This window comes from Trachypithecus francoisi, unplaced genomic scaffold, assembly GCF_009764315.1.
Source record: "Trachypithecus francoisi isolate TF-2019V2 unplaced genomic scaffold, Tfra_2.0 Lachesis_group16, whole genome shotgun sequence".
Lineage (NCBI taxonomy): Eukaryota > Metazoa > Chordata > Mammalia > Primates > Cercopithecidae > Trachypithecus > Trachypithecus francoisi.
Genome location: NW_022681461.1, coordinates 6867758 through 6894686, shown reverse-complemented (window position 1 = coordinate 6894686; position 26929 = coordinate 6867758). Strand labels below are relative to the sequence as shown.

General features: G+C 47.9%; 1 protein-coding gene across 5 annotated transcripts in view; it reads left to right on the top strand.

Moving 5' to 3' along the window:
- Positions 1-26929, top strand: part of SYK (spleen associated tyrosine kinase) — a 96726-nt gene that overhangs the window by 34253 nt on the left and 35544 nt on the right. For all 5 annotated transcript variants that reach the window (XM_033236815.1, XM_033236811.1, XM_033236813.1 and 2 more), the window contains exons 2-4: positions 8094-8551; positions 10169-10329; positions 25212-25350. In XM_033236815.1, the coding sequence (XP_033092706.1) occupies positions 8135-8551; positions 10169-10329; positions 25212-25350 (717 nt within the window). In that variant the 5' untranslated portion in view covers positions 8094-8134. The remainder of the gene's footprint in view (positions 1-8093; positions 8552-10168; positions 10330-25211; positions 25351-26929) is intronic.

Here is a 26929-nt window from a genome sequence, read left to right as displayed (position 1 = left end):
CCGAGCAAATATGATGAATGGTGCCAGATAGAAATGGGTGGAACCATCATAAGGAGCGGGAGCAGGATAAAGGCAACTGTCTTAATCTGTAAATCGAGGGTGGGGGATGTGTTTTGACCACATGCTTTTAAGGGAAGCTTTTCATTGTCCAGAGGCCCAGTGGGGATCCTGGATGACCGAGGCCGCCCATAGCTGCATTTGTGGACAACTGGACACAGCTCAGGAGATCTTGGCAGCATCACTGGGGTTGGTGCACTTTTAAGAGGGGCTTGGGTGATGTGAAATTGTTTGGACAAAATGAGCAGGACAGTGAGAGGTCTTGAAATAATGTCAAGGCAGGAAGAATGCATTGACTTGGAGTGACTGCCAAGAGCGAGCATTTGCAGGTTGTTTGGGGGAAGCAGAACTGGCTGTGTTCTGTTTGTCCTGTGGGCAGGCGGAAGATGGGAAATGAAGGAGGAGAGATGGGGAAGAAGAGATGGGGAGTCAGATAAGAAAGTGTTTTCCAGCTGGGCGCGGTGGCTCACGCCTGTAATCCCAGCACTTTGGGAGGCCAAGGTGGGCGGATTATGAGGTCAGGAGATCGAGATCATCCTGGCTAACACAGTGAAACCCCGTCTCTACTAAAAATACAAAAGATTAGCCAGGCGTGGTGGCGGGCACCTGTAGTCCCAGCTACTCGGGAGGGTAGGGCAGGAGAATGGCGTGAACCCAGGAGGCGGAGCTTGCAGTGAGCCCAGATCCCGCCACTGCACTCCAGCCTGGGCGACAGACCAAGACTCCGTCTCAAAAAAAGAAAAGAAAGAAAGAAAGAGTTTTCCAACAGAAGCATCAGGCACACATTGGAGTGAGTTCCCTTCCCTGAAGAGGCCAGGAGCTCATGCAGGAACCAAGCTCCATCTGAGGCAGATTAGTTTCCGGGGCTCTCTGACTCTGGCCCTGTTAGCCTCCATCTGGACATACAGCAATTGCATGTTTAGCATTTTTGTTACAAAAGCAACATACAGTTGACCCTTGAACATTATAGGTTTGAACTGTGTGGGTTCACTTATATGCAGATTTTTTTTTCAGTAAAAATATTGGAAAATTTTTTGAAGGTTTTTGACAATTTTAAAAAACTTGCAGTTTAACTCCATAGCCCAGAAAGATAAAAACTGTTAAGGAAAAGTTAAGTATATATTGAATGCACAAAATACAGGTAGTCTATTTTTTCATTTACTACCATAACATATATACAAATCTATTGTTAAAATTAAAATTTATCAAAACTTACACACAAACACTTATAGACCATATATGGTGCCATTCACAGTCAAGGAAAAGGTAAATAAATATAAAGATGCAGTATTAAATCATAACTGCAGAAAATGAACTGCAGTACACACTGTACTGCTGTAATCATTTCATAGCCACTTCCTGTTGCTATTGTGATGAGCTCGAGAGTTGCAAGTGCCTGCCTAAATCACTATACGGTGCTCATCATCTCTGCGTGAGCAGTTCATCTCTCCAGTAAATTGCATATTGCAGTAAAAAGTGATCTTTAATAAGTGATATCTTGCCGTTCTCAAGTATTTTTCATGTCTAGTGCAATACCGTACCGTACAACTTGAATAACGCCATGGGTCCCTATGCAGGGTCACAGTGAGGCTGGAAGTGCTCCCAAGAAATCATGACATTATAAGAAAAAGCTGAATTGCTTGATGAGGCTTATAGATGGAGGACTGTAGCCATAGTTGCCTGCCATTCCAGATGGATGAGTCATCTTGTAAACAGATGACAATAAATGTATGGCACTGATAAATACAGTACAGTATTGTAAATATATAGCCTATTCCTTATGATTTTCTTAATGACATTTTTTCTCTAGCTTACCTCACTATAAGAATATAGTATATGATACATATAACATGCAAAATATGTGTTAATCAATTATTTATGTTACAGGTAAGCCTTCTGGTCAACAGTAGACTATTAGTTAAGTTTTGGGGGAGTCAAAAGTTATACAGGAATTTTTACGACATGCGGGGGTGGTCAGCATCCCCACATTGTTCAAGGGTCAGTTGTATATTCCTTGTAGAAACCTTAAAAAGCAAAGTGCAGCACGTTTCCACTGAGCAGGATTTTGCCAGCCTCTGGTTACACCCTGAAACCTGAGCAAGACAGTGAAATCTCCAGACCTTTGGTGCTCACATTTTAGGGCAAGGGCAGTTTTGTGTTATTGCTACAAAGGTAATAGATGCTTTTGAGAAGCTAACTATGTGTGGGGGTGGCCGAGGTAGGCTGAAGCAGCACCTGAGACTGGATCATCATGATGCAACTCTCTGAGTACAGGCCTGAGAAGGAGGAAGCCAAGTAGGAGGCACGAGAGGCCTCCCCCCTGAGGCAGAAGCACAGAGTGGTGGAGATAGTGAGCAAGGTGAGGTTGCAGGTCTCGGGCCTGCTCAAGGAGAGCCTTGTGGAAGAGGAATGAAGATTTGCCATGTGATGGAAAGGTTCCTTGTGAGCCTCACTCCACCTTCAGGGGTAGGGAGTGGTCAGCAAGGAAAGGAAGGACCAGGTGAGACTTCCATTACCTGAGAGATGGCGGTGGCTTTCATAAGGACAGCATCAGGGGCTATAGGGACATATGATGGCTTGGAAATAAATTTTAAAGAAAAGCTACTGAGAGGACCCTGGAGACCAGCTCATCTAACCTGCTTCAAGATTCTCCATCCCTGTGACTGCATCAGATGGAGCTTAGCTCCTGCGCAAGCTCATGGCTTCCCTGCATCAGTGTGAGTGGCCAATGCTTCTGGTAGAAAGCACATTCCTTTCTGACTTGGTGAGAGGGGAGACTCCTGAAAGCCGCTAGGGCCTCATCCTCAGCAACTGTGGTGCTCAGTGTCACTTCCTCAAGTAGGAGAGACTGAGGAAGGAATAGGTTTGCTGAGGGAGTGACATGAGGAGTCAAAAGCCTCATCTGGAGTATGTGGAGGTCAACTTGTCTGCTACACATCCAAGGGGGGATGTCAGATAAGCAGATGTGCAGATCAGGAGCTCAGTGGAGAGAAACAAACACCCGTTAACCAACCAATCTTTTTGATGAGTTCTCCTGCACCAGGAGCTGTTCCAGGCATGGTGATAGGCCAGTGAACAAGGTCATCCTATGCTCGCCTACCAGAGCCGGCCCTCTGGTGGGAAGAATAAGACAATACTCAAATTCAACTTTGCGTCCTTTGTAGGGACATGGATGCAGCTGGAAACCATCATTCTTAGCAAACTATCACAAGAAGAGAAAACCAAACACCGCATGTTCTCACTCATAGGTGGGAACTGAACAATGAGATCACTTGGACTCGGGAAGGGGAACATCACACACTGGGGCCTATCATGGGGAGCGGGGAGGAGGGAGGGATTGCATTAGGGAGTTATACATGATATAAACGTTATGCACATGTACCCTAGAACTTAAAGTATAATTTAAAAAAAAAAAAAATTCAACAGTGAATCATGATTGAGAGGACTGCTGCCTTCTGGAGATATGCTGCGGAGAAAAATTAGGCAGGGAAGGGAGGTATGCGGCCCAGGACATTACAAAAGATTATTTCATGTCAAAAAACACCTTTCTACTACTAAGTGCACATTTAACTTGTGTCATAAAAAAGGTCTTAAAAGAGCAAGGGATTTGCAGTGTTTTGAGGAGCTCACCTGACACCTGAAAACCCTCCTTGCTGAACCGCTGCCTGCCCAGGTGTGCATTGACATGCCAGACCCAGCAGGCTGAGGGGTACAGGTGGAGTTAAGGAGGAGCTAAGGAGCCTGGTTTGTTTTGCAGTTTTGTGCTTTGGAATGAAGTAGTTTCACATGTGGAAAAAAAAATAACTGGGAATGTTGAATTAAGAAAAACTAGGGAGCAAGTTCTAAACACTATTGAGAAGAAGATGATCCCTGGAAATGCTAAAGAGAATTTGAGCCATGGGCTGTTCCTGCAGTCAGAGTTAAGCATTGTGAGTTGGCAGAAGCATCAGGCAGGAAGGGCTGAGTCTGTGTGTGCAGGAGGAATGCGTACAAGGGAAAGTCGCAGGCTCTGTCCCTGTCTCAGTTGGTGGGAGTGGCAGAGATGCCATAACTGTGGCCAAGACTACGGCTGGGTGAAAAGTGAGACTCTCTGGATTTGCCATACTGACTGAGAGCTGATATCTGAAAAGTGGAGCTAAGAACAGCAGCCTGGGCCACTGTGGGCAGTGGCTGGAACGGAGATGGCTAACTCCTGCCAAGGTAGCCTGAGAAAGAGGAGGTTGGAGACCAGGAGAAGGCCCCAGGTGGGTGCCAGCGGGTGCCAGTCCTGAGAAGGTAGGCACAGGAACACCATGGACACTGTTTATTCCCCCAATTAAATAGCCCAAAAATGTGCCATAAGCTGTCCTTGCAGTGAACCACTGATTCTGCCCAAACCATCACCACCAACACGCCCAGGTCAACTCCAGCATAGGAAGTCACATGGCCAGAAAAGGGCCATCAGCCACATAGGTGCTGACACAGTGTAGCACATTCTTCTGCCGCCTGCTTGGGAACGTACCTGCAATGCACCATCAGAGCCACACAGTGTCCCTGGGGTGTGCCTGGAGGTTGCTCCGGGTCTGCAGATGCTCCCCGAGACCTGGCCACAGCCTGTCTCACTTCCTTTCCATTCACTTCTATATGGAATTCATGCCGAAGTGCCAGCACCCATGTAATGATTAGTGACAAGCCAATGAATTTTAAAAATAGTAGCTATGTTAAGATTTATATAAGTTATATAAGTTAAAAAGTATTTGCTCACATTTTATTTAAAATTTTGTTCCTACAAAAGTACTGTCTCAGTTGGAGCTGATGGTGCAGTCTGCTGTTCTGCAACTACATAAAAAGTAACCTGGGCCCTGCAGAGGGGACACAAGCTTCAGGGCCAGGTACACAGCAACAGGGGTATTTGAGCTGGGTCTGCAAGGATGACCTAGATGGCCAGGAGGAAGAGCTGTGCACGTCAGTAGAAAGCACATGTGGTGAGGACAAGAAGGGGAAGCCACAGCATCCCAGTGCTGTCCAGTGTGGTCTGTGGACTGGGCATGTTGGAAGAGGCAGGGAGGGCTGATGTGTGCTTTGAGGGAGGACCAGGCAGCTGGAGAGGGAGGCATCAGGAAGCTGGAGGGCAGAAGGTGAGGGGTGAAGGGCAGCAGTGGAAAGGACAGGGTTAAGCCAGGCAGGGGTCATGGATACGGGCAGTAAGGAGCATGCACCAGGGGCGCTTGGAAAATGAACCTTAGAGAATGCAAGGCCTGCGGAGGACTCCTGGGTTCCTGGCTGGGGCACTGCCTGGGCAGGGAAGGCAGAGAAGATGGAGAGCCTGGTCTCAGATGGCGTCAGAACCCGGCATCTGCATCATCAGGATTGCAGGAACAGCAGCGTCCCAGTCCCTGGGTGTATCAGAGCCCCCAAGGCCATGTGGAAGTGTGAGACCTGCTGGGCTGCTGGGGAAACAATGGATATGAGGTTGGAGGCCTGAGAAGACCCACTGCAGGAAAAGGGTGGAGTGGAGGAAAGGCAGGCTGGGTGCAGTGGCTGACCTTCAACCAAAGCATTGTAGAAAAGGGAAGCAGTCGAAAGAGAAGTATTTCTTCCAAGAGACTCATCAGCACACTGTGTTTCCAGAGATGTCTTTCTGTTAACAGCATTCTTAGACTCCAAAGTAAATGTAGATATACTTTAAAAAACAAAAACACCTTGCTAAGAGATGAAATTTTAGAAACTTGTTGGGCAAAGAAAAGTCACTGATAGTCAACTGCTGTGAGAGGCAAGCCAGGAAATGATGATGAATACCCTCAAATTATAGTAAAACCCATGGCTCATTAGGGGCTCGCCCAGGAGTACTGACTTGAGGATACCATCTGGGGAGAACTCTGTTGCCTGTGTCAGGCTGACGCTCTTGCCTTTTGTAGCCCCTTGTAGGATAGTGCATGTTGAGAAGAAGCCACTTCATATCATCGTGGTGCGGGGTCCATGGTGTGGTGTGCTTCATGTGTGTGTTTTGTGTGTGTAGTATGTACTATGGTGTGTGTGTGTGTCATGCATGTAGTTTGTGTATTGTGCGTGGGCAGTGTGTGTGATGTGTATAGTGTGCATGTAGTGGTGTGGTGTAGTTTGTATGTGTTTTCTGTGTGTAGTGTGTATGTAGTGTTTGTGTTGCATGTAGTGTGTTGTGTGTAGTGTGTATGTAGTTTGTGTGTATGTGTTGTGTGTGCAGTGTGTGGTGTGTGTAGTGTGTTACATGTGAAATGTGTGTGTAGTGTGTGTGTAGTGTGTATGTAGTTTGTGTGTGGCGTGTGTGCAGTGTGTGTGAGATATGTGTAATGTGTTGCATGTGTAGTGTGTATGTAGTTTGTGTGTGGTATGTGCGCAGTGTGTGGTGTGTGTAGTGTGTATGTAGTTTGTGGTATGTGTGCAGTGTGTGTAGTGTGTATGTAGTTTGTGTGTGTGTGGTGTGTGATGTGTGTAGTGTGCATGTAGTTGTGTGGTGTGTTTTGTGTGTGTTTTGTATGTGTAGTGTGTATGTAGTGTAGTGTGTGATGTGTGTAGTGTGTATGTAGTGTAGTGTGTGATGTGTGTAGTGTGTATGTAGTTTGTGGTATGTGTGCAGTGTGTGTGAGATATGTGTAATGTGTTGCATGTGTAGTGTATATGTAGTTTGTGTGTGGTGTGTGTGGTGTGTATGTAATTTATGTGTGTTGTGTGTGCAGTGTGTGATGTGTGTCGTGTATGTGATGTGTGTATTATGCATGTAGTGGTGTGTGTTTCGTGTATGTTTTGTGTGTGTAGTGTGTATGTAGTGTAGTGTGTGATGTGTGTAGTGTATTTTGTGTGTGTGGTGTGTGTGTAGTTTGTGTGTTTGGTGTGTGTGATGTGTATAGTGTGCGTGTAGGGCATGGTGTGTGTGTAGTGCAGGTGTGGTATGTGTTCATGGTGTATGTGACGTGCATGTAGTATGCATGTGGTATGGGGGATGTGTGTGTGTGTGTGTGTGGGTGGACCATGAGGGGCATGCGCTTTGCTCCCTGGATAAATGGATGGAGTCATCTAGATAATTTTCCATTCATGACTAGCCCCTTTTGGTTAAAATGTGCCTTGTTGGATACTTTTGGAGCTGGCAATATGTATCCTTCTCATTTACAACTATGATTGAGAGGAACTACTCTCCATGTTAAATATGCATTGGCCGCCTTCCTTTTTGCTTCTGAAATGTATTTATTTACTGTAAGCAATGTCTCTCCTATGTCAGATGTCCTCGTGGGCTGGGAACAGGCACTATCTCTTTAACACGGGCCCTGCAGATGGGAAGTGGAGTTGCCCAGGAAGTGGTCTGGAGAAGTGGGGAGAGGACAGCCTATGGGCCCCAGGCTTCGGGAGCTGGGAGAGTGTCACTCTTCATGTCTCAGGCAGTGGCTTGTTGCTGTCATAGCCCTGGGCTGAAGGTGGGAAGGCCTTGTGGTGACCGCAAGTCACAGTTCCGTGTGGGCCCTCAACGTGGCCTCACTTCACCTCTGGGGCTCAGCACCAGCCTGTGACTGACTGCTCCAGGCAGAGTCTGGCAGCTCAGGTGGGTGAGGCGGTGGTAGCGTCCTCCTTGACGCTATGATGAGGAGCAGGGCTTCTCTAACATTGTCTGCTCTCAGGAGGAGCCGTTGGTTTGTGCTCATGTAGATTCTGCCTCCTGTGTGCGTGCTGGGACCCTTAGGGTCAGCCCAAGAGTCCTGTTTTGCAATAGACCTTCTGTTTACTTCTCTTTGGGGTATGTTTATTTTTAGAATTCTTTGTCCTTCCCCACCCCGCCGACAAAAAAGAATTATTTAATTTGGTCACTTCCATCAAATACTCTGATTTTAGCTTAGTTAGAAGGCATGCTGGAAACTGTAATGATGTGAACAGAAAGACAACTGTGTGTTGGAAGGGCCAAAGAGGGAAGTGTCTCTGTTCAGAGCTGGAAGGGTTTGTCTCCGCTTTGAAAGAGTTTGAGTGGTTTTAGCAAATGTTCCCTGCCACGTGGGTTCCTCACCAAAGTTCTCTGTCTCTGTCTTGCCCAGGTGGACACCTGCCTAGGCGTGTGCCCTCCGGCCTCTGAAGCATGGCCAGCAGCGGCATGGCTGACAACGCCAACCACCTGCCCTTCTTTTTCGGCAACATCACCCGGGAGGAGGCAGAAGATTACCTGGTCCAGGGGGGCATGAGCGATGGGCTCTATTTGCTGCGCCAGAGCCGCAACTACCTGGGCGGCTTCGCCCTGTCCGTGGCGCATGGGAGGAAGGCACACCACTACACCATCGAGCGAGAGCTGAACGGCACCTACGCCATCGCCGGCGGAAGGACCCACGCCAGCCCCGCCGACCTCTGCCACTACCACTCCCAGGAGCCTGATGGCCTGGTCTGCCTCCTCAAGAAGCCCTTCAACCGGCCCCAAGGGGTGCAGCCCAAGACTGGGCCCTTTGAGGACTTGAAGGAAAACCTCATCAGGGAATATGTGAAGCAGACATGGAACCTGCAGGTGGGCCACAGCTGGTCCTGCTCCCTGGACCCAGGGGGCCCTGTGACCCCACACAGACTTCCTGGCTACATGCAACACCTATGCCTGTGTACCCTGTGTGCCCAAATAATACAACCACCTCCTTAAGCATCAACGTTGGCCAAAAAGTGCCTCTCTCTAATACGAGCCTTTCCCCTTTCACAGCCACAGCTGAGAGGGCCGGCCCCTTTGTGCCAGCAGTGTGGGTCTCTCCACCACAGGGAACCACCGTTACCCAGTGCATGGAGGGCCTTTTCAGAGAGGCATTGATAGGTGTTGATTGGTTTCTATTTATCTGACAAGGTCCTACTAGACACACTGATAGGCACTTGATTTTATGGCTTCCTAATATCTCTTGCAGAACTTTCTGTGTCGACACTCATGAAGCTGCATCACCTGTTCTTTAGCTATCTGGTGTCACCTGCTACACACCGTAATTTATTTAACTAGTACCTATTGATGGACACATTTGCTGTTTATGAATAAACGCTGCTAACAACATTGCTTTAGATCTATCGTATACTATGCTCTTATGCAACATGTGCAGGACAAACTTTGAAAGGGTTGGGATTGCCACAGCAAAGGATATATATGGGTTTTTTTTATTTTTTATTTTTTGAGACAGAGTCTTGCTCTGTCACCCAGGCTGGAGTGCAGTGGCATGATCTCAGCTCAGTGCAACCTCTGCCTCCCAAGTTCAAGCAATTCTTCTGCCTCAGCCTCTCAAGTAGCTGGGATTACAGGCATGTGCCACCACACCTGGCTAATTTTTGTATTTTTTTTTTTTTTTTTTTTTGAGACGGAGTCTCGCTCTGTCGCCCAGGCTGGAGTGCAGTGGCCAGATCTCAGCTCACTGCAAGCTCCGCCTCCCGGGTTTACGCCATTCTCTCGCCTCAGCCTCCCGAGTAGCTGGGACTACAGGTGCCCGCCACCTCGCCTGGCTAGTTTTTTTTTTTGTATTTTTTTAGTAGAGACGGGGTTTCACTGTGTTAGCCAGGATGGTCTCGATCTCCTGACCTCGTGATCCGCCCGTCTCGGCCTCCCAAAGTGCTGGGATTACAGGCTTGAGCCACCGCGCCCGGCCTAATTTTTGTATTTTTAGTGGAGATGGAGTTTCACCATGCTGGCCAGGCTGGTCTCGAACTCCTGACCTCAGGAGAATGGCGTGAACCCGGGAGGCGGAGCTTGCAGTGAGCTGAGATCCGGCCACTGCACTCCAGCCTGGGCGACAGAGCGAGACTCCGTCTCAAAAAAAAAAAAAAAAAACAGGACTAAAACTCCAAGGTGGGACAGGGAGCTGGGAGGGTAGTGTCAGGTGGGCCTGTAGAGCTCAGCCCCCCTTCCACCCACCTTGGCCTCCCAAAATGCTGGGATTACAAGTGTGAGCCCCCGTGCCCAGCCATATGCTTTTTATTTATACACTTGAAAGTACTTAAGTAATGTGTAAAGATCTTTCTGGTTTTATTTACTGAATGAATGAGTGAATAAGGTTTGATCCTGTTTTACCATGCCAGGACTCGAGACAGACTGGAAATGCCTTCTGCATCATTTTCATTTTTCCTCGGTATGGTTTACTCTGCTCTGCTCTCCACGTGGCAGGGTCAGGCTCTGGAGCAGGCCATCATCAGTCAGAAGCCTCAGCTGGAGAAGCTGATCGCCACCACAGCCCATGAAAAAATGCCTTGGTTCCACGGAAAAATCTCTCGGGAAGAGTCTGAGCAAATTGTCCTGATAGGATCAAAGACAAACGGAAAGTTCCTGTGAGTATTGTGCCTTCCCCCTCACCTCCTGCCACCAGGCCTGTGGGGACAATTGGGAATAATTCAGCTTCCCTGTGACTGGCCTCACATGACCCTGGAAAGGGGCCATACATTGTCGTTTGACAACATGCATGCTGTTCTGTCCTAAAGACATTTCTAACTAAAGCTATCACCTGTGACCCAGTGTTTATTTTGCCCAGTCTAATTCCAAAATGAACACTCTTTTTGGGCACTGAGGGACGTAAAGTTTAAAGAAAATGTGATTCAACCCCATATTCTCCTTTTAATGGCAAATTGTAGGATGCATAGCAAATTCTGTGGTTATCCAACTGAAATTAAAATACTGCAGTTTTTTCACTCAAAGTACCCCCTTGATCTCAGACTTTACTTCTATTTTTACATGAAACAAGATGCTAACACAAAAGATGTTAAGGAAAGTTTTCTGGGAGTAGCGTCCATGGGTGATGAGTGCAGGTTTGTGGGCTTCAGCCTTAGGCCCACAATCATTAGAGGGTCTGTCTGAATCCTGGGTTCTGTTTGCTATCCTCAGTGGTTCAATGTAAATCTAAATTGTAGAAGGTTCTGAGATACAGGCCAACGTGGTCAGTCAGTTGTCCAGAGAAGGTAAAGAACTGTCTTTGGGAGGTGTCAACCTTGTTCCTTCAAGGGTGTCTGGTCAAGGTGGCTCAGTGGGGTGGTTGTCTCTGGGAGAAATGATCCCCTGGTCACCTCTCAGTGTCCTCGCAGAGATGCTTATCTTGGAAGCATAACCAGAACCAGCGATGCAACCTCATGGTTTGGCAATTGGTGAATCCCCAGCTGCCTTTGTAAACTTTTCCTAGATTTAGAAGTGTTTTCTCTGCACGTCCATCTAGTCAAAGGAATTTCCTCAGACTTGACTGTCACACCTTGTATTTCAAAAATGATCTTAGCTGAGTGCAGTGGCATGCACCTGTAGTCCCATCTACTCCTGGCAGGAGGATCGCTTGATCCTCACTATGATTTCACTATGGTTTGAGGCTGGTTTGAGACCAGCCTGGGCAACATAGTGACACCCTGTCTCAAAAAAAGGAAAAAAGAAGAGAAAAGAAACTGACCACAATACTATTAAAAAAAAAAAAAAAGAAGAAGGAAGAGTGGCCCAGGTTGCCATGCAGTGGTGCCTACAGCAATAGTCTTTATTGGGATGCAGCCCCACGCAGCAGCAGAACGCTGTGGGGAGGGAAGACATTGCCCCTCACTGGAGGTACCTATGGCTGTTTTTGCTGAGGTTTGGCCTCTTACCATCTTCTCAGCAATAATTTCCAACATGAATGTCATGGAGCCATGCACGTAGCATCTTGGCGTGTGAAGTCAGCCCAAAATAGCATAATCCACACGATGAGGTTGGCCAACTTCCTGCTGGTTAAGAAGCCTACTCATAGCCTCTTCAGCCACGAAGCCATTTCTTTATTCAGAGTTGTCTGTTCCCGAAAATAGTAGTTGCACCCTTCATGGCCATGACTTCTGCTCTCTCCTTCCTTTCTGGGGGATGTGTATAAACCCATGCAGAAGGCTGGGAGGTAAAGCTCTTATTTGCCGAACACGCCTTATTCTCTATCTGCCCTGTACAGACTGACATCTCATGTGTCCTCACAGCACATGCACCTGACAGTGGGGCTTATGGTTTACGCAAGAGAGTCTCAAACTTGCTGTGCTTCCTATTCAGCTGGAGTCAGAGCTAACCAGGCATGGGCCTGTGGGAAAGGAGTCTGGGCTTCTGCATTTTTACCAAGCGCCCCCTCCTTAGTTGTCCTCTTCTCCTGGGTTCTTATTCTAGCTTATATTGCAGTTTCCCAGTTATCACCCCATAATCGCCAACCTCCCAGGTAATAGCTTCCAAGGCTTTCTCCCTTGTGTTGTCCACAGCTCAGTCCCCTACCTTCCTGTGCTCCCTTCACAGCTGCAGGGCTCACCTGTGGACTGGCGGTGCATAGCACCCCATGCCCAGGCCTGGCATCAGGCAGGATATTGGTGAGAGGAAGAGTAGAGCTAAACCTGGGCAGCAAGACCCAGTTTCAGAACCCATGTTCCCATGATGGTTGTAGAACCTTAGGCTAAGGGGAACTTTCCCCAGGCTCTGCTCCGCTGGTTCTGTGACCATCTTGAGGATTCAATGAAAATGCACACCATGTACACAGCACAGTACATGTGGTCATCACCGGTGTAGCTTTTCTTCTCTCTTCAGTGCTCTTTCTCCATCATGAGCACCAGGAAAGTCTCCTTGTCAGGGTATCTTACGGTGTTTTTAACAGAGAAAATGTGAGGAAACATCCTGGAAGGCTTTACCACCTGGCAGTTTCACCTCGTGGCAACCTTTCATCTCCTACAGAACGTGGCTGGGGTTCTTAGCTATTGCCAAGTGTGTAAACCTTCCTTGTTGCAGTGTAGGGGCGTGTTATCCTGTGAGTGTTTGAATATGGTTGTGTATGCTTGTGGAGAGCATGGAGAATTTGCCGTTGTACTGAATACAGTCCAAATCTACCATGCTTCCAGCATGGGGCAGAGTGTGCGTCCCTGAATGCAATGTCTCCCAAGTCCAGGTTGCGTAGATGTTGGTCCATATTCTTTCATCTTTGGAAGTGTTTCTTTGTGTGTTTCTTTCATGGGAAATAGAGCTAAAAGCCTCCAGGGAACTCTTGTGAACCATCACCAGATGCTGTGGCTGCCCTTTCAGTGTGAGTGCGTCAGCTCCTGATCCGCTGCGGGAGTCTGTACTTTACTCCCCTGTGGGGTCAGGCTAACGTTGCAAGAAGTCCCAGACCTGGTTTTGAATCATCCAAATCTGCCCTACTTGCAGATAGTTTTATAAAATGTCCATTATTTGCAACAAATAGCCACAGCACAAGGTCTTTGGAGTCAGAACTGGATTCCAGTCACTGCTGGATGTCCTCACTGAGCCAGTGGCTGTTTTTTTCCCACCATTCTTCTTGGGTCCTCATTCAGATTCTCCTAAAGAATGTGTCCACGTCTACTTTCCAACCGTCATGTCAGCTAATCCATCCATGGACCAACGTTACTGGAGTCTGTAGTTGCTTGAAGCACTAAGTGCCAGGCACCATTCTGGACTTTGGGAAGGGAGAAGTCAATCAGCAAGCCCCTGCCCTCATGGGGCCTGCATTTCAGTGGGAGAAAGGACACTGAACAATGGGAAAGGACTGCATTTAAGTAAGGGTGTAGAGCATACTGGGGTCGGGATGCTGGGGCTTGTTTCTGCTGCATGGAGACGATGGGCCTTGCTGTGAGGGAGGCCATTGAGAAGAGGCCTGAAGGCAGCAAGGAAACATCCCTGCCCAGGGAATGGCGAATTCAAATGCCCTGTGGAAGGAGCGTGCCTGGGGAGCAGGGCACCCACAGAGGCCAGTGTCACTGGCACAGAGTGAATGGGGAAGGGTGGAGTTGGGGGCCAGGTTGCAGAGCGCTCACAGCACTGGGAGGACCCTGCTTTGGACGAGTTGGGGGGCTGTCTTTAGGAAGCAAAGGGCCAGGGCCAGCTGATATTCGGTGGGCTCTGCCTGTCTACACCAGTTTGCTATAGGGAGGTGTGCGTGTTCATATACTTGCAAACCAAATGTGTTGATTTCTTCATTGTGATTTCAGGGCCTTCACTTTCTCATGCCTGAGCATCAGTCAGTTTGTCTCTGTTCTGATCTCCTGTCCACCCCACCCACTGTGCTTTGACCTGGGTCCTGTGCAGGCCTGTGGGCTGGCCCTTAGGAGGTGTGCAATGAATGCCTGTCACCGAAATCAATGAATTGTTTGGACCCATTCTCCATCTCCCTGCTCATTTTTGCTTTCCACTTCCTGACATGTAGTAATACCACTGCAGTTCTGTGTAGGGGCAGCTCCACACCTGTCAGTGTTGGGGAAGGAATGGGGATTCTTGCACCTCTTTCTACCTCCTCTTAAATCATTACTGATGGACAGATGCAGGGACACAGCAATAGATATAGAAATATAAAAACATGACACTGTGCACTCCATGGTTTGTAAGATTTGCTTTCTCTGGGTAGGAGGCAGTGTGGACTGTTAACAACATATCATTCGGATTGTCTGGCCTCAAATGCTGGCTCCACCTTATCACCAGCTATGAGACCTTGAGCAAGTTACTCAGTGGTCTGTTTCTTTCATTTCTTTGTCTGTAAAATAGCTTTATTGTCTGTAAAATAGCTTTAATGTCATCTCTGACTCTCAGAGTCTTTGAGGGTTATAGAGTATCATAAACTGAAGGCCCTCTGCACTGTGGTTGGCACCGAATGAAGCAGCGTCATCCCCCTCCCCCTGCAGTGACCTGGACCACACTTGGATGCATCAGTAACATACACTGAATGTCAGGTCCTCCATGCAAACTCTTCCCGTCCCTGCATCACAGGTATACCATGACCTCTGCAGGTGAGTCATTCTTCTGCAGCTGAGAAAATCAGGCAGGTCTCCCTTATGTTCTTCTGCCTGCCGTAGGTGTGTTTATTTCCACTCTGTGGCTGTGAATATATAGTGTGAGAGTCACTGTCTGGCCGTAAAAGGATTCACACTAGGCTTTTGCTTTTATGAAGTGACAGACTTAAATAAAGAATAATTATTTTGGCCAGGCAGGCACGGTGGCTCACGCCTGTAATCCCAGCACTTTGGGAGGCAGGGGCAGGTGATCACACAGTCAAGAGATCAACACCATCCTGGCCAACATGGTGAAACCCTGTCTCTACTAACAATACAAAAATTAGCTGGGCATAGTGGTGTGTGCCTGTCATCCCAGCTACTCGGGAGGCTGAGGCAGGAGAATCGCTTGAACCTAGGAGGCAGAGGTTGCAGTGAGCTGAGATCATGCCGCTGCACTCCAGCCTGGGTAACAGAGCGAGACTCTGTCTCAAAAAAATTATTATCGTTATTATTATTATTTCACAGAGGGGGTTGGAAGATTATTTTTGCATTGCAAGCCATACACTAATCAACAGGATTTTACTAGTTTGGTGGATAATATGGGTAAACGAAATCCCAGCAATTACTCTTCACACTTTCATCATGAGTACCAACATGCCATCTCCACCATTCAGATGCCAGCATTTCAGCCTGAGAATCGCTTTACGTGGAAAGTGGCATTAGTAAGAATTGGACTGAAAGTTGAAAAAAACAAAAGATTTCCTGAAACACATGCACCCTCCATGGCCATCGCAAAATGCCTTTGTTCAAACAGACCTTGAAAACACTGAGGGTGAGGCAGCATATTTTGGAGATCTAGATCAGATTATAAATCGTCGGTAATGCAGTTCAAAATGCAGAGGATAGAAGCAGATTACGTCTGGGAGATGCCGTCCAACTCGGCTCCTAGTTTTCTCTCCTCAGGAACTATACGTGAAATCCACTTACAGTGACAGTACACCTGAGCCAGAGGGCATTTACCACTTAAGGGGGTGAAATTTCTTGGTTTTCAAAGAAGAACTCAGCTGTGGAGGAGCTTGTCCAAGGCTGGAAGGCAAAACCAGGTCCCTGATGTTGTCTGGGGCTAAGCAGAAACAGCAGCCAGCAACCAAATCCATCTCCAGAGACTCCACAGCCATGGGCCCCTCCCTATTCCCCATGCAAGGTGCAGCACCAGGGGGTGTCCATGTGAAATCTCAGAACACACAGAGATGTCCATCAGCTTTCCCCTCTCTTGTGTCCTGTCCACACAGCTCACCCACACCTTTCAGGAGTGACTCTGAGAAGGTAGTTACAGGGCCTTTGCACGTGTGCTTGAAGAATCACGAATATAGACAGAGGCTGTTTGTGGAGGGGCTGGGCAGTGTGGGCCAGTGGTTGTCCCTCACAGCCGCCTGTGGCGTTTCTGGAGGTGATGTTCATCACCTGGCCTTTGCCATAGCGGCCCTGCCCTTGTCTGGGGTCTAGCTGGCCAGAAACGGGCACTAGAGGGGGAGTCCTCCAGCCCACATTCGGTGGGTGAGGGTCAGAGTGCTGCCTCGTTGGTGACGTCAGGGACCAAGTCTAGGGAGAGGGGCTGAGTGGGGAGGGAGATCCCCTGCCCCCAGAGGCCTTGTATGACAGCACAGGTTGCTATTTGGAGAAGCTAGTCACAGCTGTCTGTGAAAAATGAATTTGTTAGAAAAAGGAAACAAAGCTTACTTTCCGAATATTATATATCTCTTCCCCAAAAGGGAGGATCCAGGATTGAGGGGTCCGAAGCATACACAATTTGAAGACCCTCTTATTTTTGCAAAAATATAAAATTAGGCATACAATAGAGCATATTTTCTAGACTAAGAAAAAAATTCAATAAATTAGAATTTTTAAAGGCTGGTAAATACAAGCATACAAAATTTAGAAAAGATAATGTAATATTTTACTTAATTGCCTGACACGTCTCTATAACACCTTTTATTTCCTCCATGTCCTTGATTTCACTGTGTTTGACTGCATCTTAGTTCAACAATAATTTATTAATATATTTGTCTATATATAGAAAAAGAGACTATTCACTCCTTCCTCTAGGTTCACACTTCATTATTAGTAATACCATGTACATTTTTAGAATCCTTGTCAAATTTGGGAGGGGAGGTTAAAGTAGAACAGAGTGATCTTCCCTGGCTGTGACTAAAATATCTTTTACAATCTGTGCAAAACCTACGGCCATGCAGTCACATTGCTGGGCTCCTCTTGATCTGGAGGAGGCTGTGATCAACTCATCTCTGACCTTCATCCACTTGGTTCACACAATGTGGTTTATTGCCATTGTGTACAGCCAATTCTCCCACACACATTACTCTGCTAAAATGTAATGGAATGTGTCCTTCATTTCATCTTATAAATGATCTTAGGATGGAAATGCTGTAAAGAGTCCATGCCGGGCAAAATTTTAAAGATGGAAGTGTTGTTTTCTTGTGTTTAGTATCCAGGTAAATATTTTATTGTTTTTGGCTAAGAGTCCTTGTAAATCTTACAAAGCCAAGAATAAGTTCAAGGTGACCTTTAAGACACGTAAGTGACTGCTCTCCAAATAGCTCAGTTAATGTTAAAAATAAAAGGTAGTATTTCAGATCTGTGGACGGAGTCGTCCAACCAGTAAGTCACCAATTCCATTTTAACTACAGTTTCTACCTTCTGACTTTAGAAACGTACTGTGTAAAAAAAAAAAAAAAAAAAAGTTAAAAAATAGTCATTCATTCAACAAAATAGACATGTTTTCAACCAGACATGCAGCAGGCATTGTGATAGGACTTGGATACTGTGGGGACTAAGTCAGACCTTAGTCCCTGCCCTCACCGGACTTTGACTGCAGGGGGAAGATGACAAATGCAAGCTGACAGGCTGCAAAGTCTGCAATGCTTGGCAGTAGGTCCTCTCCACCACGACACTGTGCCTACCCAGCATGATCTTTATTTTGTTTTCATTTACTTGTTTATTGTCCCCACCCCCACTTGCTCTGGATGCACAAGGGCAGAGATTGGGCTGCTGCCTTCGCAAGTGCAACCCAGCACCTAGAACATCGTCTTGGTGGGAAAAATCTCTCTGGGTAAAAAGGAACATTCTGGCTGCTAACGTGAACGGGAGCCACTACTTGGACAGGAGGAGGGACAGCATGGCTCATCAGGCCTGTCTCAGGTGCCCAGGCTGGACGATCATCTTGTGTGTCACTAACTGTAGGAACTGGGAAGTGGCCGTCAGAGCAAGTGGGCTGACTCAATCTGGCAGAGCTTGACACCTCACCAGGCAGAGGCAACAAAAGAGCAGGGCCGCAAGAGATTCAGGGGGTAGCATGGGTGTGGAGGCCAGGGCAGGCCTGGATGCCTGCGGGAGAGGGAGGGAAGTGAAGCAGTGGATGCTGAGTGGGCGTGCAGGAGCCCGGGCATCTCCAGAGCCCCAGTCTGAGCCCCAGGAGGCGGCATCATGTCATGGTCATGGTCACGTGGTGCCCTGAGACCTTTCTGGTTCCCTGAGATTCTATGGATGGTGGCAGAGTTTTCCTGGATGGAGGCAGACTGGCCAGGTGGTGGAGGGAGTGGCACATGGCTGCCCCAAGCCACACCATGGGTGTTGAGAGAGACCCTGACTGCTCAGCCGCCCGAGTGTGCAGCATGAAGCAGGGCAGCTGCTCTGAGGGCTCACAGCAGGAGAGGCACCTGGAGAGCAGGGCTGCAATCGGGCCCAGTAGTTTGCATCTGTCTGGAGAGAAAGTGAGTCGGAGAGGAAGCCCAGGAGGTTGTGAGCCTCAGCGATCTGAGAGGCACGCATGTTGAAGAGTGAGTGAGGAGGATGGGAAGCCTGCAGGCTTGGTGGGTCCTAAAGTTGCAAGAACATCACTGTCCCCTTCAGCTAAGTGGGCCTGATGTACTCCACTCAGGCCACAGTTGCTGTACATGATCTCTTGGGACCCTAGAAGTGCTCCTTTCCATGATAGCTCTTTAATACATTAGTTAAAACAATCCCCAGGAAGCCCTTGTTCCAAGTATGCAGGACAGGATAAAAAGATAGCACAGAAAGCCCTCAGAGCACAGACCAGCTGCGAGTGCAGTTTGCCCTCAGAGGCCTTGGTAGCCACCCCTTCCCAGCCCCCATGCCACCATCGAATCCCTGTGTGGCTTATTATGTGCTCTGCAGCTGAAATTCATGTGGCCTCCTGACCTTCTTTCCCCTGTCCCTTTTGAGAAGAAATAAACAGTGTAATCTTTGAGTCATCCCTTTTGTACTAGCCAAGTTCCAGGTGCAGTAAGACACACTCGTTATCTCCACCTCTCTTCTCCCCTTCCTTTCCCTAATGTCTGCACACACTCTCATCCCCTCACTTCTTCCCCCTCCACCCCGCCATCTCTCTCTCTCTCTCTCACACACACACACACACACACACACCACACACTTGAGAACCGCAGCTGCATATCATCTCCTGTGGACCTGTGCACAACCTGTGGAGCCCAACTTAAAGTACTGCATCCATTTCCCATGCTTTATCCTAATTTAGGTTTGTTTCCTGGTCATATAGAATACTGAAGGGTATGTCCTTAGGAACTGTCTCAATTTCTCAGAGAAATGGGATATACGTGAATAAATTTTTTATGACTCCCTTATACTGAGTCCCACTTGCACTGCAAAGGATTAATAACACCTGTTTCCAAAACAAGGCGTCACCTGCCATGCAAGCCACATGCTGGGGTGGGGAGGTGAAGGGTATGGGCATTGGTGAGAGGTGTTGTTCTGATGTTCAAGGTGACAAGTGTGTTATCTGGTGTCCCCAAGCTGGGTCCCACCCAGGGCCTGCTCCTGGATGAGGGCTGTATGGCTCTGATTTGCACACCCCTGATTCTGGTGGACACAACCCTTTTTCTTAGAGAGCCAGAATCACTGCGTCTTCTAGTCCTCAACTGCATAAAAAAATGGGGTACAAACTTCTCTGGACTGTCTATTCTTATTGTTCATTGGTTTATCCTGCAGGGTCACCCATGGAGCCCGTATCAAATGAGCTAGTGAGTGAATGTGTGTGTGTGTGTGTGTGTGTGTGTGTGAGAGAGAGAGAGAGAGAGAGAGAGAGAGAGAGAGAGAACCATCTGGAGGGCCGGCAAAAGCACAGATTTCTGCCTCCCATCCCCTGAGTTTTTAATTCACAGGTCTGCATAAGAACTCAGCCATTTGCATTCCTACCTACCAAGTTCTCAAATGATGCTGATGCTGCTGGTCTGGGGATATGGTGTGAGCCTGTTTGAGATACCTGTTACCTACCTGGGCTAGGTTAACAACTATGATCATTTTTTGAGATTTTCATAGTTCATTGGAGGGTCTATAACTACATTTGCAGTTGCAATTCCTGCAAAATGCCCAAATACTGTATTATTGGACTGGTTCCGATAAAGTTAACTTTGAATATGCCTCTATTTGTAGAAACTTTTATGTTTTTTAGAAAATTTCTAGCAATTCTATTTGTTTGTTTGTTTCTTTTTTTTTTTTCCAAATATTTCTGGAGTATTTTTAGAGTATTTTATTGGTTGCTAATTTCCATAGTTCCATTTTTTATTTTGTTAAACATTTCATAGTTTATATTCTATATCTGATTATTCTACTACTGAAGGTTTTGGAGGATGTAAATCTCTATCTCTTCCTCTCTCTTTCCCTCCCTACCCCTTCTCTCATGACTCGTGGTTCCTTATGTTTCCAGTGATCTTTCTGAGCTTGTGCCTGGTTAATATTCATCTGTGGAATCTTGAGTATCCAATGCCGGGAACGCTTTCCTCCAGAGTTGAGGGGGATTTCCTCTTCACAGGCCCTTGCTTTAAGGTGGGAATCCCACATCCAGGTGCTCACTGTGCTGCTGGCCTGAGATTCTGTCCCTGTCCACTGCCGTGCTGAGATTAGCATTGGCCCTTTGGCCAAACGCACTTTAATTGCTCTTATTTGCCACTTACTTTTGGCTGTTCAAGTTTAGCTCACTTTTTGTCCTATACTTCAATTTCAAAAGTGAATTTGCGGCTTAGGAAAAACCTTCTCCTTGTTCACTGATGAATGAGACTGTGTTTGGCTGTCATGAGCCTCCTTTGCCACAACAAAAATTCTGTTCCAACAGTGCTCTCATACGCTGCTGTAATTGATCAAAGTATGACATTTTATTTGATACATGTGGTTTTGCAGACCTAGGTCATCATAAAGAGTCATGACCTGTCTGAAGTTAAAAGTTCAAAGAGAGTTGTGCTCTGATGTCAATATCACTTCATTGATGCTGATTAAAATCTCCTTTGAGAGAAAAAGGAGAAAAAAAAATGGCAGGGGAAAATGAGAACACCTAGTGGGCTGGAATGTGCCTGGTTTTTCTGTTCTGTCTACAGCAGATACAGGCAGTGTCCCAGTAGCCCTGGGGAGGCTGCCTTGAGTGTCTCACTACTTCTTGGATGCTCACTTTCCCCTTGGTGCCCGGGCATCACCTCTGTATATTCTCTGTCCCCCCAGGAGGGTGCAGGAGAGTAGAGGAGTCCGGCCCTTCCAGGCCATGCTCCAGCAGAGTCACCATGCCTCACCTTTGCATAGTGTTCTAATGTCTGTGAGGCACAAGGCCTGCTCACCCCAGAGGCCAGCTCTGCCCACCCTGGGAAAGTAGCCATGCCGCAGGTCAAGGACTGTCTCAAAACCAGTTAGGACAGCTTTTCAGCATCATCTCAAGCTCAAGCCCTGGAAATCTCAGGCTTTGCAATAGCAAAACACAAATCTGTTAACTTACTCCTCCCAAGACAATTACTGGGAAAAAATATTAAAGGCTTCTGTGAAGAGCCTGAGGCCAGTTGACCTTGAAGGCGGAAGGCAACAAACCAGACAGGAGCCAGAAGCCTTGCCTGTGTGCACGCCCTCTCTGGGTGTCTGTGGAGCCATAAGCCTGGGTGGGTGTGCTGATGCCACCACCAGGGCAAAGCTCTCAGTAACAGGACACAGCCAAGAGGAGGAGCAAGGCTTCCAAATCAGTTTGTCTCCTATGTTAAATTAAAAATAGCCTGGTCCAGGATCTGCCTGCAGCCAGCAAATACTTCACAGTTGCTGGTGGTTAATGTCACAAGCCTTCTGGTCTTTGCCACCTACAGATGCTGGGCCTGTGGGTTTCCTTTCCTGCTCTTGTTTCTTGCCACCTGCCACAGGGGGCTACTCAGGCTACATGTCCATGGTCAGTACCTGTACCTTCCAGTTACCTATTACCAGGAGCTGGCCAGGACTGCTTGGTGGAGCACAGGAAGAGAGGGGATCGCCTGCAGAGCCTGTCCTCTTGGGGAGCCCCAAGGAAGTGGGGCCTTTGCAGAAACTCCTTGTTCAAAAGCAGAGCACTCTCTGTTTCCTCTGGGTTGCTCTCTGTTTCCTCCTGGTACCAGCTGTCTTTTTATACTGCTTTTATTGTGAAATATAAGACACAGAAGAGTACACAACTAAATAGGTACAACTTAATGAATGATTATCAAGCAAACACAGCCCACTCAAGAAATAAAATGCACCCAGCATTGCCAGACCCCCCTGCCCTCACGCACTCACACCCGTCTGCCTGGCTGGCCTCCTGGGAGGCACCACCTCCTGAACTCTTGTGTTCATCACGCCCTTGCTTTTTTTGTTGTTATTTTTCACTTGTTTGTTTTTTTAGTTTTACCACCTAGGTGTACATCACTAAATAAAACAGGTGGCTTTTGTCTGTTTGGGGACTTTGTGTATATGGAAGCATGGAGTGTCTTTTACGTTTCTGAGACTCATCTGTGCTTTGTATAGCTACCATTTGCTCATTTTCTTGCTTTATAATATTGTATTGTGTGAATTCCTACAATGTACTTGCTCTGTGGTCAGTGACACTTAGGTTATGTGCAGTTTGAGAGGCACAGATGAAGCTGCTGTAAGTAGCCCTGGTAGTGTATGGTGCACACGTTTCATACACCTAGGGGTGGAATTGCTCACTCACGAGGGCTGTGAATGAATAGGTTCAGTTTCAGGAGACCGTCCCAAATTGTTTTCCAAAGTGGGTAAGCCATTTATGTTCCCACAAACAACGTAGGAGGGGCCTTGCTGCTCCCCACTCTCAGTAGCACTTAGAACAATCTTTCTATCTTCCACCAGTCTGAAGAGCCTGGAATGGTACTTTCCTGTGGTCTCCATTCGTATTTGCCAGATGCCTAATGAGGTTGATGACATCATCTCTCAGGGCAATCTGTGCTTGTCTGTCTCAGTTTTTAACAAGAAAATGTCAATCAAGACATAGGGCAAGATGGAGTACAGCAGATTGGACATGGATTCAGAAACCAGAGTTCAGATCCCATTTATTACTACTATCTTTTTTTTGTAGATATGGAGTCTCACTCTGTTGCCCAGGCTGGAGTGCCGTGGTGCAGTCTTGGCTCACTGCAGTTTTGACCTCCTGGGCTCAAGTAATCCTGCCTTGGCCTCCCAAAGTGCTAGGATTACAGGTGTGTGCCACTGCACCTGGTTCAGATCCTATGTATTATCTCCATGACCTTGAGGTCACAGACGTAAAAGATTAAATTATAGGAAATACTTTGGAGTGGCATATTGTCACCATTCCTTCAAGGCCAACTTTTATAGGTATATGCATCCACTCTTACTGCTGTGGTGTTTGGATAGCTCTTTACACCCTCAAACTATAAGCCACGATGTGTATCGAATAAACATAAATAGTCTCGCTGTATAAGATACTTTCCCTATAAAACAGACTCAGTTCTCCCTTTATATAAAAAGATGACAGTATGGTTTTTTGTTGTGTTGTGTTGTATTTAACGGTCACTAACTGCTGGCTGTAATCAGCCATGTGGCTGTGAAAAGGGAGCTCACACCTTGGGCACTGACGACTTGGTTGGTTCGGGAGGAAGAGGCTGTTCTCACAGTGAGAAGGTTTCAGCACAGCCACCTGCTGAGACCACAGAGAACCTGGATGTGTGTGCTGCACCCTGGCCAGCTGCCCTGAGCTGTGGGGTGCTGTGCACAGCCAAGCACTGCTAGAAAATTCACTTATTCTGAAATTCACTCCTCCCATGCCGTCGTTCAGCTTTCAAGCCTTGGGTTAGCTTTTTGAGATGAGTCTCCACGGCAAGGAACAGGAAAGCGTGGCCATGTCCAGTTCCGAAGGCCATCTCAACTCCCCCTGTGGCCATGTATCTGACCTGTTGCAACCAGGAGGAGGCATCAGAAATTTCCCCAGTACCCAGATGTCCCAAGGCAGCTGGGCACACTTGAACTCTGCCCCAAGTACCGTGCATTTGGGCACGCGGCTTAACAATTTTGGACCTCAGCTTCCTCATTTTAGAAAATGCAGGGGCCAAAGGGGCTTCCTGGGACTTCATGACTCACCCTCAGAACCTAGGATCTCATGATCCAAAGGGCTGCAGCTGTGGAGAGGGGAGAATGCGACTGTGGGTGTCACTACGAAGCTAAACTGGGGGATTCGCACCCATTTCGTGCCTTTGCAGCCTCCACCGGGGCCTCGAACTCCCCAAGTCCTACAGGTATTCCAGGGGGTCTCTCACCTCCCTGTGAATCGTAAGCCTCGCGTCTCGTGCACTGCAGTGGGAGTGTTGCTCTCTGCCTGATATCAGACTCCCACGTCTCTGTTCACCAGGACCCCGGGCAGGGGGTGGTACTGAGGGTCACCCAGCATGACCATGAAGACAGAGCCTTGGCTGCTCAGCACGGCCAGCACAGCTCTGGTTTCACCTGTCTCTTCACCCCACAGTGGATGTCATTTTCTTCTACTGGGGGTGTTACCCGACAATATCATCATTTGAAAGTGTTTGAAGTCCAGCCCTGCCTCCCTTTCCTACAGTGGGAGCGTGGGAGGGAGTGAGGAAGGCCCAGGGGGTGGAAGCTTCCGTATCCTTCCATCTCTGGTCCAGAAGATGGCTGGTTAAAATGCCCACCAAACACCCCCGTCCATACCCCAAGCTAGGTGGTGGAGCTGTCCATCTTGGATCTGACCCAAATGCAGGCCCTGGTGAAGAAAGGTGAGTCCATTGGGCTCCACAATAATCAGGGCTCATGGAGCCCCCGTGCTCATCGCCCTGAGCAGCATCACTGCTACCAAGCACCAGGCTCTCCTGACCACTGCCCAGAGCTCCTGGGCCCTGCTAGAGCTTAACCATGGTCCATTTATCACCAAACTGCTAACATTTCCTTGTTGCAAGCTCACCCACTGGCGTCATCTCTGAGTGGTAAACTGGGCCTTCCTGGGTTGAGCAAAGCCCTTGACCCGGAAGCTCCAGACTCTGCCCTCTGGCTGCCTTGCCGGGTGACAGGCCCCAGGGAGCGGCTGCTGACCACTCAGGCCAGGGTGCTTCCTCCCAGGTCCCACCTGGGGACTGGCAGGTCTGGGGATGATGCAGCTCTATCCTCTCTTCTAGGATCCGAGCCAGAGACAACAACGGCTCCTACGCCCTGTGCCTGCTGCACGAAGGGAAGGTGCTGCACTATCGCATTGACAAAGACAAGACAGGGAAGCTCTCCATCCCCGAGGGAAAGAAGTTCGACACGCTCTGGCAGGTACCCGGCCTCCTCTCCCCACCTTGTGGGTAGAGTACAGGGCACATGGGGCTTCTTGTCCCGTGGGCTCTGAGACATGAGAGGAACCAAAGCACCCACTGCCCACAGTGTGGTCCCTAGGCCAGCAGCAACCCTGGAGCTCATGAGAAACGCACACCTGGATCCACACCTGGGCCCCTGCCCCACACCTGGACCCCTGCCCCACCTGCCAATCAGACCCCACTTTCAGCCTCCAGGTGGCTTCTGTGTTTGAGAAGCACTGGTCCAGAGGCTGTCACGTGAGGTGAGCGAAAGTTCCATGGCTTGTTCAGGGCCGCTCAGTTCTCAGTGCCACAAGGTGATGTACATGCAGGGCTATGTTCAGAGTTTAACAAGACATCCTCTTTTGGAGAGCTAGAAAATATTTCTTCCTAGGATATTCTAACTAGAGCCCAGAGCAGCCTTTCAGACAGAGACACACAAAATAGAGGAATGGATGCCCGAGGAAGGAGGCCTGGGAAGAGCTAAGCAGGCCTTTGTTGGTGGTGTGAGAGGCTGAATTAGACAGCAAATGTCAGGTGTCCTCCTCATTGTAAATCAAGTCTCCCTCTGTGGAAACTAAGGCAGTGTAGGAAGCACATCCTAAATTTAGAAAGCATACTCCCTGGGCTCCAGGCTGCTGCTCATACTGATTGCCACAGTCCTGGTCTAAAAAGTGCATATTCCTGACCCAGCTACTAGCAAACCCTGAAACAACTCACAATTTGGAAGTTCCTTAGGCACTAATAAGCACTAAAATAATGCTTGTCACTGCTTTCACTGAATCGCAGTGAGCACAGATTGCTTGTCTTAATTTTGCATCACAGCTACACTGGCTGATGATGAAGGAAATAAAAGTAACAGTACTTCATGCATCATCTTAGCAGAGCATCCTGTAAACTGCAGTAGGTTCAGAGACACAGAGAAAGCCAACTGACTCTGCCACCACCCCACCACCCCAGAGCACCAGCTACCTCGAACATGTGTGGGTGAGGGGCATAATCAAGGCGCATTGAGATGTCCTCACCCAAGCCCAGCTGGGGCCACACATGCAGTCAATATTGAGGAAAGGACTCAACTCAAAATCCTATCTTTTCAAAAACTGAGACTACAGAGCCTTAGCCCCTTTAAAGCACTTAAAGTTACTACTTCCAAATGTGATTTGGTTTCTAGTGCTGTAATTGGGGAAAAAAAATACTCCTTTTTTGAATGTGGATATGATCATATTAAAAAATGTTAGTCACAACATTTACATTGTCTTTTGATTTTGTGGCTCATTACCATGTCTCATCATTGACCACAGGCTTCTTTCTTTTAACAATATTGATTCGAAACAGTATTTAACCTTTCTACCCTCAATGCCCCAAAGCGCATCAGGGAGGTGAGTAGGGAATGTGGCCTTCTGGAATGCAAAGACACCTGGAATCCTCTATGCCAGCTTAATGCTCCAAGGTCCCAGGCCCCATCACTTATAAACAGCCGTTCATTCACCTTCTCCGGAAAGGACGTCTTGTGTGTGTGGCGTTCTCTCACAGTTTCAAAGGCTGAGCAGTCACCATGG